Source organism: Oncorhynchus mykiss, chromosome 27 (genome assembly GCF_057628025.1).
Source record: "Oncorhynchus mykiss isolate SJ-2025 chromosome 27, ASM5762802v1, whole genome shotgun sequence".
NCBI lineage: Eukaryota > Metazoa > Chordata > Actinopteri > Salmoniformes > Salmonidae > Oncorhynchus > Oncorhynchus mykiss.
This window is the reverse complement of record NC_143048.1, coordinates 37,513,210-37,532,875: the sequence shown is the minus strand read 5'-3', so window position 1 is coordinate 37,532,875 and position 19,666 is coordinate 37,513,210. Positions and strand designations below refer to the sequence as shown.

Genomic DNA, 19,666 nt, shown 5'->3' with positions numbered 1-19,666 from the left:
TGTTTATCTTGCATATAATTAATTGTCCTGCACATACACACAAAAAGTCCAAGAAACTGGACATAATAGTTTCTGCGGCTGAAATGTTTTTGGGTTGACAGGACTTCACTGCCTAAACATTGCAAAGAATACTGTCCAAAGATGCTCTTCCCTCTCAGGCCCCAGAGCCTGTAGGGATGGTTGTTGGCAGTTGAATCTGATTTTTTAAATTATATATTTTTTAATTAGTTGGTCTGACATACAGCCAAAACAGTAGGTGGCGGCATGCACCTATTGCATTTGTTTGAGGACTGCAATAATATCAAAGAAGACCTCATATAGCAATACACCAACAAGTGTAGTCTGCCATAAAACCAAAGATAGAACAATGAGATGGTTGAGTTATAAAAATATTTGATAAACCTCTAGAACAAGAAGCAGCAGCAGCAGTAGTAGTAGTAGTAGTAGTAGTAGTAGTAGTAGTAGTAGTAGTAGTAGTAAGCGGAACGTATGTGGAACGATATGCGTACACACCGGGAGCGTTTACAAAACAACACTGGTTTCCGGTCAGTTTAAATTTGAAATTTATATTTTGATAGCTACTAGTCGGGATAGGGGTTTGACAAGTAAGACGGTGAATATTTTGACATGTACAGTAAATATCTGTACAATTTTTTTGTTGATGTATTAGATATTGTTTCGTAACATAGCTAGCTAGCTAACGCGTTAGCTACATTATGCAGGATGAAGAGTGTTTGCTAGCTAGTAAGGAAGATCTGCAATAACTTAACAGATACCATTTTAAAGTATTCAAAACCTAATCTGCAATTCTTACAGTAGCTAACCTACCCAAGTTAGCAGCTAGCTAGCTATGTTGTGACATTTCTTACAGGTAGCTTTCGCTAGCTACACTCTCAACACATTGTTAGGGTCACTGAAACCAACATCTGATTGTACTCATCTAGCCAGGTCTGTTATCTAGGTGGGTGCTGATAGCTATCCTGTCTCAATGAAGTATGTGTGTCTTCTCAGACAGAGATGTCCACGCAGTTCCCCTCGCTGTTTCCCAGGATGACAGAGACTCTGTGGTTCAACCTGGACCGGCCGTGTGTGGATGAGACAGAGTTACACCAACAGGAGCAGCAGCACCAGACCTGGGTACAATCAAACAAACACAGAGAGAGAAAAGAAAGGACAAGACTAGAAGGAGTGACAGAGCCAACCTGGGTTCAGACATACACACACTGACCTCTCCTGTCTCTCCCCCTTAGTTACAGAGCATCTCAGAGAAGGACAATAGCCTGATGCCTATTGGGAAGCCAATTTTCGAGGTATCTGAGCTTTAAATAATGTTTATTTTACTTACCTAGACAACTGACCTGTCGGTCACTCATATTTTCATCCAAAAGTTGGCCCAAATGTATACAAGATGCTTATGGATTTTTACCAAGTCCTGCGATATTACAAAGGTGAATCATGTTCACATTTATTTGACCTTTATTTATGCAGGGAGTCACCATTGAGACCAGTGTCTCTTTCACAAGGGAGCCCTGCAAATACAATTTCATACGACCAAATCGAAAACAATATATATCCAGTAAAATACAGTACAACACAAATGTCATTTTTTTTTAATTACATTCCTCAATAAGAAGGTCAATCAATATTTTAAATTGCCCGAGCAGCACCAGAACATCCAATGGTAATGTATTTTGTAGTTGGTTCTATGTGGGGGTGGAAAGGGCATGTGGGGCACAATTCAATAAAATAGACACATGTTTGCATTTTGTGGTTATTCCCAACAGCTCCCAGGTTTGGGAGAGTCATTAGGGGCAGCAGGGTAGCCTAGTGGTTAGAGAGTTGGACTAGTAACCGGAAGGTTGCAAGTTCAAACCCCCGAGCTGACAAGGTACAAATCTGTCGTTCTGCCCCTGAACAGGCCACTGTTAATCCACTGTTCCTAGGCCATCATTGAAAATAAGAATTTGTGACTTGCCTAGTTAAATAAAGGTAAAAACATGTTTTAAAAAAAATTAGGGCCAGAGGAGGGAGGGCAAGCAAGAGCTTAAATTATACCATCCAAAGATAGTGTAAAGCTACAGTAGGAGAGAACAGCTACATTCCCCACAGATATATTTTTAGGTTCACTGAAACCCAAATCTGATCAGCTGTGTATCTATCCCGGCCTGTTATCTAGGTGGGTGCTATCCTGTCTTAGTGAAGTAGCAGAGATGTCCATGCTGTTTCCCAGGATGACCGTCTCTGTGGTTCAAGACTGCTGTTATGCTTTTGTAATGCACGCTAGCTCGCATTCAAACCAAGTAAAGTTAAAGATGGTGGTCCTAAACCCCCTACCCTGTGTGAACTTGGTTATGGGGGTGTGGTACACAGAAAGAGAGTTTAGCAGCTAGGGAGAGGTTTTAATATGTCATGACATTTAATTCCTCAAATTTTACATATCGTTTCACTGCTACCTTGTCCTCAGACCTGCTGTTTTCAACTCTCTCCCTCCATCCCTCTACTGTACCTGCTGTCTCGACCTCTGAATGGGGCTCAGTGGTCTAAGGCACTGCATCTCAGTGCTAGAGGTGTCACTACAGACCCTGGTTCGATTCCAGACTGTATCACAACAGGCCGTGATTGGGAGTCCCATAGGGCGGTGCACAATTGGCCCAGCATCATCAGGGTTTGGCCGGGGTAGACCGTCATTGTAAATAAGAATTTGTTTTTAACTGACTTGCCTAGATAAATAAAATAAAAACGCTTGGCTATGAAAAACCAACTGACATTTACTCCTGAGGTACTTGACCTGTTGCAGACTCTACAACCACTGTGATTATTATTTGACTCTGCTGGTCATTTGTGAACATTTGAACATTTTGAAGAACGATCTGGCCTTGTATTCTTATAATCTCCAACTGGTACAGCCAGAAGAGAACTTCCTAGGTTCCTGCCTTTCTAGGGAGTTTTTCCTAGCCACAATGCTTCTGCTTTGCTTGCTGTTTGGGGTTTTAGCCTGGATTTCTGTACAGCACTTTGTGACATCGGCTGATGAAAAAGGGGCTTTATAAATACAATTTGATTTGATTGTTTACCATTTTGCGTCAACGTTTGGAATAAAATAAGATAGTGGTATTTTCTTTTATAGTGGCTGTTAAGGATGTTTTCTGTCATTTTTCCATGCTCACTCTGGTGTGTGTTTGCGTTCTCTGTGGGTGTGTAGCAAACATTTGACGAGGAAGAAGAGGAGGAGGATGAGGATGAGGAAGATAGTGAGGAAGACTCTGAGGATGAAGAGGACATGCAGGACATAGATGAGATGAACGACTACAACGAGTCACCGGACGACGGAGAGGTCAACGAGGTCAATGCGCGCGCACACACAATCAGGGGTTAGGGGTCACGTCTATGGAGCACTACATAAGGGAAATACTAGGCCTTCTGATTCTTAATGTCACTCATCCCTCTCTCAGGTGGATATGGAGGGAGCAGACCAAGACCAGGACCAGTGGATGATCTAGGCCAGAGTAATCCTCGCTGCTCTCTGATGCCCCCTTGGTAGCGCTCATCTACTCTGCCGAACAGTGGCTTTTGGTTGGTGAACTTTCCCTGCTGTTCACACCCACCCTGTGAAACTAAAGGGGGAGGTGTGAGCTGCGTGGGGTTTTACTGCATGGAGAAAGTGCTGTGTGCGTGTTCTCTCATTCAGTGTTCTACAGTTGCAATGTGTGAAGACTGTAAACTGTAAAACATTTTTCTCTTGAAACAAGCGTTTTTTGCAACATTAGGAGAAAGAACTGCTCCACCTCAACCTCCCCTCTGCTAGTTCTGTCCTCCCCCACAGATCACGAGACACTCAGACCCTTTGTTTAGACGATGCACACATCAAACTCAAGGACATCAGAGTGCACTTACTCCCCTCTCTGGTACTCGTTTATTCTGTGTGTGTACTTTGACTCTCCCGTCCGTCCGTCACCAGTCGCGTCACATCTGAATGGGCATAAACCATAGCCTGTACACTGCACCTGCATAATCTGCTGTGTGTGGGTGTGCTGTCAACAGAAACCTGGAGAGTTAAAAACAAACGTTAGTATTCAACAAAACTGATTTTAAAAAGGAATTTCACAGGTGCTCGTATGTATGTATGTAAATGCCTTTTTAATTGGTCCAGTGTCTTATGTAAATAAAGAGCAACATTGAGTACAGATAATGGATTTATTGATGCCACACAGACTTGTATAACACGTGTTAGATGCTGTCTGAGCGATATTCAACCAGCAGGGGGCACTAAGCAGAAGGCAGCAGGAGACTAGGAGGGTCAAGGCAGCAGGAGGCTCAGACAACAAAACCAGAAGTAAGTTGTACCCAATCTTGCATGTCTTAGTAATAGATATGTGTGTCTCTCTCTCACTGTGTCATCTTCGAAGCCTCGTGTGACCTCTGCTATGGCAGTGATTCTTGCATCCATTTCCACACTGTAGAGCCTGGTGCCCAGGCGATACGCACTGTGCTGTATCCACAGTGGGAACCCAGCACTGTCAGAGGGCAGTGCTCGGAAAATAATCCGCTTCCTTATCTTACCTACACACACATAGGTGTGGTCAGACAGGCAAATGTGGATGGAGAAGAGAGGGAGAAGAATTTCAGTCAGGTGGGGTCACCTTTCTTGGGGCTGATATTGCTGCTGAACTCCACCTTGCTGCACCAGAGGTCAAAGGTTTTCAGGATGCTTTCTGGGTCTCCGGGGGTGGGGTGGGTCAGAACATACTGGAAGGCCCTCTCTTCCCGGCTCAGCCTAGTATTACAGTCATATCACATCCTCACCAGCACCGCCCGGTAGAACAACAAAGTAGTAGTAGGGAATAAGTCAACACCAGGGGGAGGAAGGCCAGCATTATGGCACCAGACACCATAGTACTGCTGCAAGGAGAAACGCACACATACAGTAGGTACACACACTAACACACATATCTAAACACACACCAGGAGAAGGGAGACTACCAGCGCACATACTATTCATTAAAAAAGATAATAAAATAAACTCTTCCTCAATTACACAAACACCCATTACAGTCCATTCTGTACTTATAGACCAGCAAGCTAACCAACATACACAGCTGTTCCTCCGGCCAACACCATACTGCAGTTACTAGAGTTTTACGCTGAGTGACAGGAGATTCTTTCACCTCACTGACAAACAACGCTACATTGAACTACTACAACTCAACCTACCATAACACAAACCTCTTGTAAAAAGTATATTCTCTCCCACAAAACCGCCATACAGCAAAAACAAGACTCCTCTGCCCAGAGATGAGTTTGTCAAATAGGAGAAATGCAAAAAGGTTATTGTGTGTGTCTGTAGTCAGAGCTCCATAGGTGAGGGCAGAGTGTGTATGTAGTAAGGAAGTTGGCCTTCTGAATTAGTCATTGATAACCTGAGGCACGTTTGTTTTATTCACAGAAAACAGGTGTGGCCATAGTACCCCTCCCCAGCCCCACTCCATCGTTTCTCACACATGATATTATTATTGACTATTATGTCATAATAAACATACAGCAATACATCACTGGTAGGCTACAGGGAAAGTTATTCATATGTTGACTCAAGACACTCGAGATGTAGGAGGGCAGAGAGAAGGGGGAGAGAGACAGACAGACATGGGTGGATTAGGTGTACAGACACGTGTGATGTGAGTCTAGAGTCAGGTTTGTCTCTTCCTACAAACAGAAGGATCCAGAAAACACACATGCACAGAAAATAATAGTGACAGCAGTATTTACAGCTCAAAATAATGTTTATTGGACACTTACACAGCAGTCTCTGATACTATCTGCCAATAATACTCTGCTTTGAATGGAACTAATGCTGCTCTGTGCCTCACTGGTAACTGTGTCCTCACTCGGCTCACACAAATCACAATCATGTTCTCACATTTGATTAAAAAAATAATAATATTCAGAATTTAATACACTTAATAATGAATATGTGACAGGTGCCCAGAACATAGATCCAAACAAACACACTGGTCCTCTGATGGTCTCTCTTCTGCCTAGCAGGTCTTCGTAGATCTGAACAGACTGGGTAGATACTCAATTATTCTTATTTATTTAACCTTTATTTATCTAGGAAAGTCAGTTCAGAACAAATTCTTATTTATAATGACGACCAAACCCGAACGACACTGGACCAATTGTGCGCCACCCTATGAGACTCCCAATCACGGCCGGATGTGATTCTGCCTGGATTCGAACCAGGGAATGTAGTGACACCTCTTGCACTGAGATGCAGTGTCTTAAACCCCTGCGTCACTCTGGAGCCCTATGATGAAGGGACGACTTCTCCAGAGCTAGATGATATGAATATGAAAGGGATATTGAAGGGATATGAAAGGGATGTTGAAGGGATATGAAAGGGATATGAAAGGGATGTTGAAGGGATATGAAAGGGATGTTGAAGGGATATGAAAGGGATATGAAAGGGATATGAAAGGGATATTGAAGGGATATTGAAGGGATATGAAAGGGATATTGAAGGGATATGAAAGGGATGTTGAAGGGATATTGAAGGGATATTGAAGGGATATGAAAGGGATGTTGAAGGGATATTGAAGGGATATGAAAGGGATATTGAAGGGATATGAAAGGGATATTGAAGGGATATGAAAGGGATATTGAAGGGATATGAAAGGGATATTGAAGGGATATTGAAGGGATATGAAAGGGATATTGAAGGGATAGGGTCTATAGGCCAAGAGGTTGACATGTAACAGGGCTGTGGTGTCCTCTCATACGCATCCAATTGGCCAAATTGGAAAGTCTCTTTATGCTTGTTTGATGACATCATCAGCAGGCTTGTTTGAGCAGTCTCCTGATGAACTTCTTGAGTTCTTTGTCCCCCTTCCTCCATCTCACAAGCCTAGAGAGGACCAACCTGCCCTCCTGTATGTCAGCAAGGCCCAGGTACCACACCCCTGCCACGGACCCCTTCCCCTCTCCCCCATTTGCCTCCTCCAGGGCAGGACAGGTGCAGGTACCCCCTTCCTGCAGCCAAAGGGCACTGTAGGCCATTGCCCCCCGGACGCCCTCAGCCCTCTCCGTGCCTCCACCCTCCCACCTCAGGATGCGACTCCGGCCCAGAGGGACTAACCTGCAGTCACCCCCCTCCACAGACACACTCCCGATAAGCAGTTTAAAGGCTGAGAGAAGAAAACACAGAAATACATGTAAACACGTTTACACATGTAAACAGGTTATAGGCCTCTATAAGCCTTTGTCTAAAGTGTGACCAATGCCATACACACATCACTCACCATATGGACTCTTGCAGAAGTTGTTCTGGATGTCGGTCTCCCCCTCAGCAGCCAGACTGCATGAGTCACAGATCACTGTTCCTGAGGACACCAAGAGACATGCCACGGAGAACAGGGTTAGTTCGTGTGTGAGTGAAAGGGCTTGGAACATGTTTGCAGAGGATCAGCTTTCTATGATAATGATGATAACGATAGGCACAAACCCTCTGATGCCTCCTCGTGACCCGCTTCCTCTCCCTTCCGCGCACGCTGTGTGTCTTGGGTCGTGGTGGGAATACAGAGATGGACCCCGCGTGGGAACTGTGTGCAGTTAAACATGTCGGGCCACGGGAACCCGAACGCGCTCATCACAGGGAGACAACCGTCCCTCACAGCCTCGCACAGCCCACGGCAGGGGCGCACGGGCCCCTCCGGTAGGCACACCGGGGCGAATAGCGAGCACAAGAACTTCTTGGTATCTCGGTGGCAGAGTTTGGAGACCAACGGCAGCCAGGCGGCCGACTGTTGCTGGGCTTCTTTCAATGAGTCGTGCCCCAGCAGGTTGGGCAGCCGCATATCCCCGTAACCGACGCCGTGGCACAGAGAAAGTGTGCTGGGGATGGGCTTACACACCGAGCGAAACGATGAGGAACTGAGACTTTCGGACGCAAACTGAATGGAGCTGTCTGTGGTCAAAACCGAGGCGAAAGAAATAGACACCAACACGCAAAGTGATAACTTCAGTTGAGCCATACTGACGACAAGTGTAGAATAAAAAACCAATGCAGCACGGTGGTTGTTCAGCAGTGCGTAGCCGGTTGGAACCAACCTAGTATTAGGCTAGTGTGTAATGAGGGCGCCTGGCGTCACCCAGTCATGCAGAACAAACTGGTTCTTACATCAAATGCAATGGTGTGACTCCCGGTTATTGAGGGCTGTAAAAGTGTCTTTGTTATTAGAACGGGGGGGGGGCGTCTGAAAGACTGTTTGTTGTTTTATCTTCCCATAGAACCTCCCAGAACCTGCCCCCAATGAGTCTGCGCTAGCAATGTATTTTTGCCATCTATTCGTTATGCATTTTCCTTACAACGCGGTCTGTTTTCTGCAGGTTTATTCCCCAGTCAAAACAACAGCAAGCTCACTATTTTAGCAAGTCTTTAAAAAAAAAAAATACCACTGTCACGTGATTAGGGCATCCGTCCCCATGGCATCTTCATATTGGCCGGATGTCATATGTTTGTTGCTGAGCCCTGGCTGCGCAAAAACTGCTGTCATGTGATAGGCTTCGTTTGTTGTAGTAGCTGACAGAAGCGGTCAGCGAGAAAGAGAAACAAAGAAAGAAGTTTGATTCCTTTCCCGTGGACTCAGACAGGGTCTGTTTCTCTTATTATAGCAATAGTTTCCCGGGTGGAGTAGTTGGAGATTGGGTTCGCGTACCTGGCAGACCGCCGAACGCCCAGCGGACGCCATGGGTTGTTGTTACAGTAGCGAGAACGAGACCACCGAGCAGGTAGCTAATGCTATGCTAGTTGGTTATCTAGGGTGTCAAATATTATTTAACAAAACATATTTAATTTCTTTGTGGTCATAAGGCCATTGCAAGACAGTTTGTTGTTACGAATTCCACGAGTCAAAAGTGAAAATATGGTGCTTCTTTGCGTGTTAAAATGAAACTATTTTTAAGTTAGCCAACTACGACCCAGCAGAAAGCTAGCCAGTCCTTTCAAATCAAATTGTATTGTACACATATAGCAGATATTATTGGGGGTGTAGCGAAATGCTTGTGTTCCTAGCGCCAACAGTGCAGTAATATCTAACAATTCACAACAATGCGCACACATTTAAACGTACAATAATGGAATTAAGAAATATATAATATTTAATTGACAACTGCTAGCTGTGCTAGAAAAATTGGGCCTAGGGAGTTTAGCTAACGTTAGTTCCCGTATTGGCAAGTTGACCAACTCACCTAACAACATTAGCTAGTTAAGAGACGTTTCAAAATAGTGACAACCTTTTGTTGACAATTACAAACATTATCTAGCTTACTTAATCAGTTCATATGTGTACGTCAGTAGCTATCTACTTGCAAGGCAGACAATAGCTTAGTTTCAATTCTCAACTATCATGATGATGATCAATCAGGGCCAGTAAAACGTGACCACTTATGTAAATTGGGCCTCAAAGGTTCACATTCGGTCAAGCTGTTGGAACATGTTGATATTGCCAGCCAATCAACTTCTCCCAGATGCATGTCATATGATCTCAGATTTCCCATCCAGTTGTGGTGACATAGGCCAAAATGGAATTTGGAGAAGGGAAGTTTTCTTTTTCCTTTGGAAAAATGTGAGGCAGGGATTGTATCCTGTTTATCAGATGACTGTTGTACACATTATAGCCTGCCACTACTTAGCTAACCTTGTTATAACACAGTATAATACTGAACTATACACACCAGTATCATTATATCAGGGTTCTGTAACTTTTGTTTGGGTTCATTATTTTCTTCCTGTCAAAGCAACAAATCAGAGGTTGAGTATTATAGGTGTTGTAGGGCGCCCCTTTGTTTTAGACTTCAGTTCAGATGTTGTATCATAATCATTTTAGCAATAAGCAGAATCTGGTTACCCAAACAGCCTGTGATAGTGATGAAGGATGTTGTGATAGTTTGTGATCGCGATGCGCATGTTGTGCCTCAGGACCCTGACGAGCGTAAGCCGCTGATCCCCCACCCGAACCCCGACAGCAAGCCCCTCAACGGCACAGAATGGAACTCCACCAGTGTACCCTCAGCCCGCACAGACGAACAGGCCTTACTCACATCCATCCTTACCAAAACAGCCCTGTAAGACACAAACATTCTCTTTCTCCTCTATCATCACGGTGTTTATTTCATTGGAATTGAATTCTGCTGAATACCTGCCTGTCTTTCCATTTCTTAGGAACATCATCGATGTCTCGGCTGCAGACTCTCAAGGCATGGAGCAGCATGAGTACATGGACAAAGCTCGGCAATATAGGTGGGTGTGTGGAGGTAGTTGCTTAATGTGTATGTGGGTTTTGACTGGCCTTGTAGATGTGTTTCAGTACTAACCTGTCTTTTATTGTGTTTTCAGTACAAAACTGGCCTTGTTGAGTAACAGTCTGTCTCAGAAGAAGCCCCTCCCTCTCCCTTCCCTCACCAGCCAACCGCACCAAGTGCTCGCTAGTGATCTGGTGCCATATTCGGATGTACAACAGGTGCTCGCGCACACACACACACTGGGGGTGTAACGTTTCATAGTTTGGTACATGGAAACCATGTGTTTGATGTATTTGATACAATTCCATTGATTCTACTCCAGTCATTACCATTCTGATGTTCATCAGGACATCTTTCTATTACAGTCATGTGCTTTCCCTGTCCATAAACCTGTTAGTGTATGGCAGCTCTGGAGCAACAACAAACGCATTATGTATCCGATTGATGCGAGTTAACCTCATTTGTTCTAATTGTTTTACAGGTGTCCAAGATAGCTGCCTATGCTTACAGTGCAATCTCTCAGATCAAGGTGGACGCTAAAGAAGAGCTAGTGGTTCAATTTGCCATCCCCTGATCTACACTCTGGCCTCCATAATACACCTCCCGTCCTGTCCCCAATGCCCACACTGCATCTATGTGTCCCAGTCCCTGTGCTACCCAGCTATGCCACCAGGAACCTGCTGAGGACTATGACAACCAGGCCTCCCCTGCTGAAAGGGTTAACCAACCTTGCCCTGCACCCCTCAGAACCACCTTTCAAAGCCACCATTCATCCTTCTTTCACCAGCCGTCAAATGTTATGGCAGTATAATGGTGTTAGGGCAGTCTTTGTTTTTGTTATTTTAAATGTTCTTGTTTGAAGAGTGACTGAGTCTGACTGAATAAACGGTTAGCTAGCTGCATGACTAGGCTGCTGCTGGCGTTAGCGCTGGCTGTGAGTTTTTCAGGTGTAGCTAACCTCGTCTGATATGCAGCTCCGGTAATGTACTAACTAACTAACCACAGCTAGGAAAAGAGGGTGATTATGCATGTCCAAATGTAGCACAGGAACAGGGCAAAAAAAATATGTCCACAGCCAGCCAACCCACTACGGTGAGCATGGGGATGCTGTTCTGACACGGTGTGGACCGGTCACCCAGAACACACATCCCACCCCTCATGTCATCAATATGAATTTCTAGAAAGAACCCTCACTATAGTGTTCCTTATCTTTGTTAAAATCCTTAGATTGACCTAAAGTAAGTTGGGTAGGTTTAAAAACAGGAGGGACTTAGTTCAACTATAGTACCTAAGTTCAAATCTGATATGACCCATATGAGTCTTCCCTTGAGTTCAGCTCATGTTGGCAGAGGTGAGGACAGAGGTTGGAATCCACATGGGTTTCTCTGATTTCTGGGGGAAACATGCTTCGCACTTCAATAATTTAGCTGGCAGTCCTTGAATTCATATCTTTAGACTTCACAGAAACAATACAGCTGGGGGTGGAACTGGGCTTGGGGGGAGGGTTCGGGGGCTTGTAATGTAAATGAATCAGTGAAGTGTTGATGCCTTCTATGTACAGATTTATGTGATTCAGTCAGAAGCAAGAAATGGAGTGTATGCACCTCCCCATTGTAGAGTCTGTTGGTCAGGATTGGCTAAAGCTCCAATGAAGTTGTTTTAGGAGCCAATCAAAACTAAGGATACAGCAGCCCAGTTTTTATGACATAAAAGGAAAAAAAACTTAACACCCAAGTTTGTTTGAATTTTTAAACAAAACAGATTGTGATGAGTTACTCACATTAACCATGAACTGAAAGCTGTCATGGCAGTTTGAGATAAACAACCATAACCTGTGAGTATCCCCTAAATTAAAATGATCAGAGGCGTTGTGATTATTTATTCATGTTTTAAGTGTATTTATGCTCCGGGGTGAGTGTGTGTGTGGGTGGGTGCCTCTCTGGGGTCTTTAAAGGGATGATCATCTGCAAGGCCGTGTTTATTTGCCACTTTTTGCAGTGTGCTTGTTTTGTTTGTTTTGTTACTTCAGTGTGCAATAGTACCTGGATAACATTGTTCATTTCTTAGGCTAGTACCAAAAGGTTTATTAAGATATACTGTTAATACATTTTTTTTTCCCCAAATAATGAATTCATTAAAGACTTTCAACAATTAAACTGGTGTTCTGTAGGTCTGTATAGAGAGAATTGTGTGGTGTATCATTACAACAAACCTAATGAACACTATCACATCTTATGTAGTGTGTACTGTAAGTAATGGATATGATAATTTTTTCAACTTTCTCTGAAGCCTTTGTTTACCATGATAGGGATTATTCAGTATGTCTCGTAGCTGCTGGTCAATTCTCAGATCCATATTTCAACACAAAGTAACACCTACCAAAGTGCATTGGGGAGAGTGAGTGAGAGGGCTCTGTTCCTGGTTGGGCCTGGCTGGTCAATGGTCCAGTTCAATAATTATACAGGTCAAGGTCACATCTACTGTAGATGTGCTATTCCTTCTTCCCCAACTCTGACAGACACCAGAGTTTCTGATGAGTAGATTTGTATTGTACTTTTACATGATGCGTCAGGTCATAATGGTCTTCTGATGTAAGCCTGTGGTTCTGGAACTCTGGTTGGTTGGCATGATGATTGTGCCCCCCCCCTGGTGACAGGCCAGTTGTCCTGGTGTTTTGCTGTGATTGCTGGGATGATGCCAGACCTGGGCCATGATTCTATCCTGGCCCGTTACAGCGCAGAAGTCCAACAAGTGAGGCAGGGCCGCAATCACACACACAGCACCACAGGCATTACATGAGAAAGTTCGTATTACTGGGTGTTTGTCCGGGTACACAAATTCTCTCTTGACCATAAGGCTGTAGAACTGAACACATCTTATACATTCAGTGACTATACACACTGTAAACTGGTAGTAATTTAGCACTGAACAGAGAGGGAGAATGCCCCAAAACTCAGTAGGAGTTTAGTGTTGCTATGCAGACAGGCAAAGAGTCGGTGTGTAACTAGACCCTGATCTCTCTGCTCATTTTAAGCACCTGTCAGAATCCTACGCAGCTGCAACGAACTCAGCACCTGTTACACATAGAGCTCAGAGCCACATTGCCCTCGGTGAACATACAGGTTTCAAACAGCACTGGGAGATCACACGAAGAGTATGAGTGGAATAAACCACCCCTGTAACCCACCCCCTATGTGGGGCTTAGTGGCGGCCTATATTTGCATGTGGGTGTGTGTAGATTTGGGTTTGTCCTCACCTTTCTCATGTAATGCCTGTGTGTGTGTACCTGTAGCTCCCCTCATTCTCCATTGTGTTGCCGTGCAGGAAGGGCAGGGCGCCTAGCTTATCCACCTCTGAAAGGTTACAGATGCTTTTATCATGGCAATACAACACCCGCAGTTCCTTCAGCTCTACCAGGACCTGGGAAACAGAGTGTGCACACACACACACACACACACACACACACACACACACACACACACACACACACACACACACACAGGCTTTAGGCCCTTAAATGTAGGGTGATCACTACTAATGTACTAGATCAGTGGTTCCCAAACTTTTTAATAGTCCCGTACCCCTTCAAAAATTCAACCTCCAGCTATACCCCCTCTACCACAAAAGTCAGCGCACTCTCAAATGTTGTTTTTTGCCATCATTATAAGCCTACCATACACACACTATACGATACATTTATTAAACATAATAATGAGAGTTGTTGTCTCAACCCGGCTCGTGGGAAGTGACAAAGAGCTCTCATAGGACCAGGGCACAAATAATAATATAATAATCAATCATTTTGCTTTTTATTAACCATCTTACATATAAAACCTTATTTGTTAATCGAAAATTGTGAATAACTCACCACAGGTTAATGAGAAGGGTGTGCTTGAAAGGATGCACATAACTCTGCAATGTTGGGTTGTATTGGAGAGAGTCTCAGTCTTAAATAATTTTCCACACACAGTCTGTGCCTGTATTTAGTTTTCATGCTATTGAGGGCTCAGAATCTACTCTCACATAGGCATGTTGTTGCAAAGGGCATCAGTGTCTTAACAGCAGAGATTTGCCAAGGCAGGATACTCTGAGCGCAGCCCAATCCAGAAATCTGGTAGTGGCTTCTGATTAAATTTTCACAGAAGCGCAATATTGATGAGGCTCTTGTTCAGATATCGGTAACTGAACTGGAGGCAGGGCATGAAAGGGATAACGAATCCAGTTGCTTGTGTCATTGGTTTCGGGAAAGTACCTGCGAAATTGTGCACCCAACTCAGAGGCTTCGCTATATCACATTTGACATTGTCCGTAAGCTTGAGTTCATTTGCACACAAACAATCATACAATGATGGAAAGACCTGTGTGTTGTCCTTGTTAATGCAGACAGAGAAGAGCTCCGACTTCTTAATCAGAGCCTCAATTTTGTCCAGCACATTGAATATAGTTGCGGAGAGTCCCTGTAAACCTAGATTCAAATCATTCAAGGGAGAAAAAACCTCACCCAGATAGGCTAGTCGTGTGAGAAACTCGTCATCATGCAAGCATCAGACAAGTGAAAATTATGATCAGTAAAGAAAACTTTAAACTCATCTCTCAATTTAAAAAACGTGTCAATACTTTGCCCCTTGATAACCAGCGCACATCTGTATGTTGTAAAAGCGTTACATGGTCGTTGCCCATATCATTGCATAGTGCAGAAAATACACGAGAGTTCAGGGGCCTTGCTTTAACAAAGTTAACCATTTTCACTGTAGTGTCTTTCATGCTGTCAGGCATTCCCTTCCCTCTTTCATGCTGTCAGGCATTCCCTTGGCAGAAAGAGCCTCTAGGTGGATGCTGCAGTGTACCCAAGTGGTGTCTGGAGCAACTGCTTGCACACACGTTACCACTCCACTATGTCTCCCTGTCATGGCTTTTGCACCATCAGTACAGACACCAACATGAGCAGCAGCTACGTTTGGCTACATATGGACCGTTAGTGGAATTACCACGAGAGAGTAATGCTTAATGTGATTAGACTAGGCTACCTGTATTTGACATTGTGCTGAACACCATTTATTTATTTCACCTTTATTTAACCAGGTAGGCCAGTTGAGAACAAATTCTCATTTAAAACTGCGATCTGGCCAAGATAAAGCAAAGCAGTGCAACACAAACAACACAGAGTTATCCATGGGATAAACAAATGTACAGTCAATAACACAATAGAAAAATCTTTATACAGCGTGTGCAAATGTAGTAACATTAGGGAGGTAAGGGAATAAATAGGCCATAGTGGCGAAATAATTACAATTTAGCAATTAAACACTGGAGTGATAGATGAGCAGAAAATGAATGTACAAGTAGAGATACTGGGTTGCAAAGGAGCAAAAAAAATACAGTTGAAGTCTGAAGTTTACATACGCTATCTATCTCTCTGCTGTAGGGTTAGGGGGTGTTAGGAAAATTATGTCATGGCTTTAGAAGCTTCTGATAAGCTAATTGACATAATTTGAGTCAAATGGAGGTGTACCTGTGGATGTATTTCAAGGCCTACCTTCAAACTCAGTGCCTCTTTGCTTGACATCATGGGAAAATCAAAAGAAATCATGCCAGACCTCAGAAAAAGAATTGTAGACCTCCACAAGTCTGGTTCATCCTTGGGAGCAATTTCCAAACGCCTGAAGCTACCACGTTCATCTGTACAAACAATAGTACGCAAGTATAAACACCATGGGACCACGCAGCCGTCATACCGCTTGGGAAGGAGATGCGTTCTGTCTCCTAGAGTTGAACGTACTTTGGTGTGAAAAGTCTAAATCATTCCCAGAACAACAGCAAAGGACCTTGTGAAGATGCTGGAGGAAACCGGTACAAAAGTATCTATATCCACAGTAAAATGAGTCCTATATTTACATAACCTGAAAGCCCGCTCAGCAAGGAAGAAGCCACTGCTCCAAAACCGCCATAAATAATCCAGACTACAGTTTGCAACTGCACATAGGGACAAAGATCGTACATTTTGGAGAAATGTCCTCCGGTCTGATGAAACAAAAATAGAATTGTTTGGCCATAATGACCATCGTTATGTTTGGAGGAAAAGGGGAAGTCTTGCAAGCCGAAGAACACCATCCCAACCGTGAAGCACGGGGGTGGCAGCATCATGTTGTGGGGGTGCTTTGCTGCAGGAGGGACTGGTGCACTTCACAAAATAGATGGCATCATGAGCAAGCAAAATTCTGTGTATATATTGAAGCAACATCTCAAGACATCAGTTGAAGCTTGGTCGCAAATGGGTCTTCCAAATGGACAATAACCCCAAGCATACTTCCAAAGTTGTGGCAAAATGGCTTAAGATCAACCAAGTCAAGGTATTGGAGTGGCCATCACAAAGCCCCTACCTCAATCCTATAGAAAATTTGTGGGCAGAACTGAAAAAGCGTGTGCGAGCAAGGAGGCCTACAAACCTGACTCACAAGCTCTGTCAGGAGGAATGGGCCAAAATTCACCCAATTTATTGTGGGAAGCTTGTGGAGGGCTACCCGAAACGTTTGACCCAAGTAAAAAAAATGTAATGGCAATGCTACCAAATACTAATTGAGTGTATGTAAACTTCTGACCCACTGGGTATGTGATGAAGAAATAAAAGCTGAAATAAATAATTCTCTCTACTATTATTCTGACATTTCACATTCTTAAAATAAAGTGGTAATCCTATCTGACCTAAAACAGGAAATTGTTACTAGGATTAAATGTCAGGAATTGTGAAAAACTGAGTTTAAATGTATTTGGCTAAGATGCATGTAAACTTCTGACTTCAACTGTAAATAAAAAATATGGGGTTGAGGTAGTTGGGTGGGCTATTTACAGATGGGCTGTGTACAGGTGCAATGATATGTAAGCTGCCCTGACAGCTGATGCTTAAAGTTAGTGAGGGAGATATAAGACTCCAGCGTCAGTGATTTTTGCAATTCATTCCAGTCATTGGCAGCAGAGAACTGCAAGGAAAGGTGGCTAAAAGGTTGGTTGGCTTTGGTGATGACCAGTGAAATATACCTGTTGGAGCGCGTGTTGCTATGGTGACCAGTGAGCTGAGATTAGGCGGGGCTTTACCCAGCAAAGACTTATAGATGACCTGGAGCCAGTGGGTTTGGCGACGAGTATGAAGCGATGGCCAGCCAACGAGAGCGTACAGGTCGCAGTGCTGGATAGTATATGGGGCTTTGGTGACAAAACAGATGGCACTGTGGTAGACTGCATCCAATTTGCTGAGTAGAGTGTTGGAGGCTATTTTGTAAATGACATTGCCGAAGTAAAGGATTGGTAGGATAGTCAATTTTACAAGGGTATGTTTGGCAGCATGAGTAAAGGAGGCTTTGTTGCGAAGTAGGAAGCCGATTCTAGATTTAACTTTGATTGGAGATGCTTAATGTGAGTCTGGAAGGAGAGTTTACAGTCTAACCAGACACCTAGCTATTTGTAGTTGTCCACATATTCATAAGTCACAACCTTCCAAAGTAGTGATGCTAGGAGCGGCCAGGTGCGGGCAGCGATCGGTTGATCGGTTGAAGAGCATACATTTAGTTTTACTAGCATTTAAGAGCAGTTGGAGGCCACGGAAGGAGATTTGTAGGGCGTTGAAGCTCTTCTGGAGGTTAGTTAACACAGTGTCCATAGAAGATTTAATTTTATTAGGTTTAATTTTATTTTTGGCAGTGAAACGAGGCTACTCAGGCGAGAAAAAAACTTCACCCAAATGTATAGCCCCGTTGAAAAATATAAATGGACTGTTTGAAAATGTGAATATATATATATTTTTTAAATGTAACAAATAAAAATAAGAAATAAATTAAAAATGTTAATCACATTTTTATTTGCCGTACCCCCGACGGGATTGCGCGTACCCCTGGGGGTACACATACCCCAGTTTGGGAATACCTGTACTAGAGAAATTCATTTTACCACCTGTGTCCATTCAGGGAGAGGCTTGTCTGAAATGACATAATATTGCCTATATAGTGCACCAGTTTTGTCCAGAGACACCCTGTGTGCGTGACTGTGTGAACTCAACACACTGGTGTGTGAGATGTCGTTGAAGGACAGGTAGAACCCAGGTGAGACGCATTATTAAAGTCTGTGATGATGTTGTTGTTGTTGTTGACACGCAGCAGCGAGCAGCTGCAGAACTTCTTCTCTGCATTTTGCTTCAGTGGTCGCACGCCCTGGTTGAGCTCCTCCGTCAGAGCTTCTGAGAGAGAAACAGAGAGAGAGGTGTATGAGAGGACTCAGATGTGGCACTGAGAATAGGAAAGGATGCCATTACTGTATTGAGACGCAGCCAGAAAAGGGATTAGAGAGTTGAGTAAAAGGTACAATACTCTGAATTGCATCTCAATAGTGACTTTCTTTCCTTGTCTCCTTTCCTTCATCTGCACGCATAGTAATGTGAAAGAACTGTTGCTGGTTTACCTGTCATTGGGCTGAGGCATTTGAATAATAAATCCAGAGGATTTCACAGCCTTTTGGCTAACCTGTATGATCATAAATATAATATTTGAATGTAACAACAAACCAGCTAGTTTAAAAGAGGTATCCTGAATCATCTTTGCACTTAGCCTAACGTTAGCTACTTTGTCCATGCTCAAACAATGTATTTTCACTTGACTTCATCTATATGCCTCATTTCAGGGCATACACAACACAATGACATAGCTAAGTTTCTTCCTGAAGAACTAGACTTCTGGCTACTATGCATGCAACATTATTTTGCTAACTTAACCCTTAAAACCCACACAGAGTTTGCTAGCTATCATGTTGCAAGACACTTGTTTTTATTTTCATCACAATGAGCGAGAACTCCAGGATGGAGTCCAGGATGCTGGCCTTCTAGTTAGAGTTCCTCTGTCCAGTGTCTGTGTTCTTTTGCCCATCTTAATCTATTATTTTTATTGGCCAGTCTAAGACATGGCTTTTTCTTTGCGACTCTGCCTAGAAGGCCAGCGTCCCAGAGTCGCCTCTTCACTGTTGACGTTGAGACTGGTGTTTTGCAGGTACAATTGAATGAAACTGCAGGTTGAGGACTTGTGAGGCGTCTGTTTCTCAAACTAGACACTCTAATGTACTTGTTCTCCTGCTGAGTTGTGCACCGGGGCCTCCCACTCCTCTTTCTATTCTGGTTAGAGACAGTTTACACTGTTAGTGAAGGGAGTAGTACACAGCGTTGAACGAGATCTTCAATTTCTTGGCAAAGTCTCGCATGGAATAGCCTTAATTTCTCAGAACAATAATGTTTTTTTTTCTGGCCATTTTGAGCCTGTAATCGAACCCACAAATGCTGATGGTCCAGATACTCAACTAGTCTAAAGAAGGCTAGTTTTATTGCTTCTTTAATCAG

General features: G+C 43.6%; 4 protein-coding genes across 8 annotated transcripts; 2 read left to right on the top strand and 2 right to left on the bottom strand.

Annotated features, from left to right (window-relative positions):
- The first annotated feature begins 275 nt into the window (after window positions 1-275).
- On the top strand, window positions 276-4,184 carry hs020 (HSPC020 homolog). Of its 5 annotated transcripts, none has more exons than XM_021586902.3 (5): window positions 276-545; window positions 1,012-1,137; window positions 1,251-1,310; window positions 3,203-3,343; window positions 3,453-4,184. In XM_021586902.3, exons 2-5 carry the CDS (start codon window positions 1,018-1,020, stop codon window positions 3,498-3,500), a joined length of 369 nt encoding a protein of 122 aa, XP_021442577.1. In that variant the 5' UTR covers window positions 276-545; window positions 1,012-1,017; the 3' UTR covers window positions 3,501-4,184.
- A 1,574-nt stretch (window positions 4,185-5,758) lies between these two features.
- Window positions 5,759-8,276, bottom strand: LOC110508005 (secreted frizzled-related protein 2). The gene is made up of 3 exons (XM_021588445.3): window positions 7,496-8,276; window positions 7,293-7,373; window positions 5,759-7,178 (listed from the first exon to the last, which is right to left on the bottom strand). The coding sequence occupies exons 1-3, from the start codon at window positions 8,022-8,024 to the stop codon at window positions 6,826-6,828; spliced, it is 963 nt and encodes a 320-aa protein (XP_021444120.2). The 5' UTR covers window positions 8,025-8,276; the 3' UTR covers window positions 5,759-6,825.
- Window positions 8,277-8,435: 159 nt separating this feature from the next.
- Window positions 8,436-12,449, top strand: lamtor1 (late endosomal/lysosomal adaptor, MAPK and MTOR activator 1). The gene is made up of 5 exons (XM_021588446.3): window positions 8,436-8,781; window positions 9,971-10,116; window positions 10,214-10,291; window positions 10,388-10,511; window positions 10,775-12,449. Exons 1-5 carry the CDS (start codon window positions 8,740-8,742, stop codon window positions 10,865-10,867), a joined length of 483 nt encoding a protein of 160 aa, XP_021444121.1. The 5' UTR covers window positions 8,436-8,739; the 3' UTR covers window positions 10,868-12,449.
- Window positions 12,450-13,418: 969 nt separating this feature from the next.
- On the bottom strand, window positions 13,419-18,748 carry lrrc51 (leucine rich repeat containing 51). The gene is made up of 4 exons (XM_090223894.1): window positions 18,742-18,748; window positions 18,348-18,520; window positions 13,580-13,713; window positions 13,419-13,428 (listed from the first exon to the last, which is right to left on the bottom strand). Exons 1-4 carry the CDS (start codon window positions 18,746-18,748, stop codon window positions 13,419-13,421), a joined length of 324 nt encoding a protein of 107 aa, XP_090080020.1.
- Between the last annotated feature and the right edge of the window lie 918 nt (window positions 18,749-19,666).

Coding starts and splice junctions, on each gene's coding strand:
- hs020 (XM_021586902.3), top strand. CDS start 1,018: ATGTCCACGCAGTTCCCCTCGCTGTTTCCCAGGATGACAGAGACTCTG. Junction 1,138..1,250: donor AGCAGCAGCACCAGACCTGG/GTACAATCAAAC, acceptor TCTCCCCCTTAG/TTACAGAGCATCTCAGAGAA. Junction 1,311..3,202: donor TTGGGAAGCCAATTTTCGAG/GTATCTGAGCTT, acceptor GTGGGTGTGTAG/CAAACATTTGACGAGGAAGA.
- LOC110508005 (XM_021588445.3), bottom strand. CDS start 8,024: ATGGCTCAACTGAAGTTATCACTTTGCGTGTTGGTGTCTATTTCTTTC. Junction 7,374..7,495: donor TCACGAGGAGGCATCAGAGG/GTTTGTGCCTAT, acceptor TGGTGTCCTCAG/GAACAGTGATCTGTGACTCA. Junction 7,179..7,292: donor CTTCTGCAAGAGTCCATATG/GTGAGTGATGTG, acceptor TTCTTCTCTCAG/CCTTTAAACTGCTTATCGGG.
- lamtor1 (XM_021588446.3), top strand. CDS start 8,740: ATGGGTTGTTGTTACAGTAGCGAGAACGAGACCACCGAGCAG. Junction 10,117..10,213: donor ATCCTTACCAAAACAGCCCT/GTAAGACACAAA, acceptor TCCATTTCTTAG/GAACATCATCGATGTCTCGG. Junction 10,292..10,387: donor GACAAAGCTCGGCAATATAG/GTGGGTGTGTGG, acceptor TTGTGTTTTCAG/TACAAAACTGGCCTTGTTGA.
- lrrc51 (XM_090223894.1), bottom strand. Junction 13,714..18,347: donor CAACGACATCTCACACACCA/GTGTGTTGAGTT, acceptor TCTGTTTCCCAG/GTCCTGGTAGAGCTGAAGGA.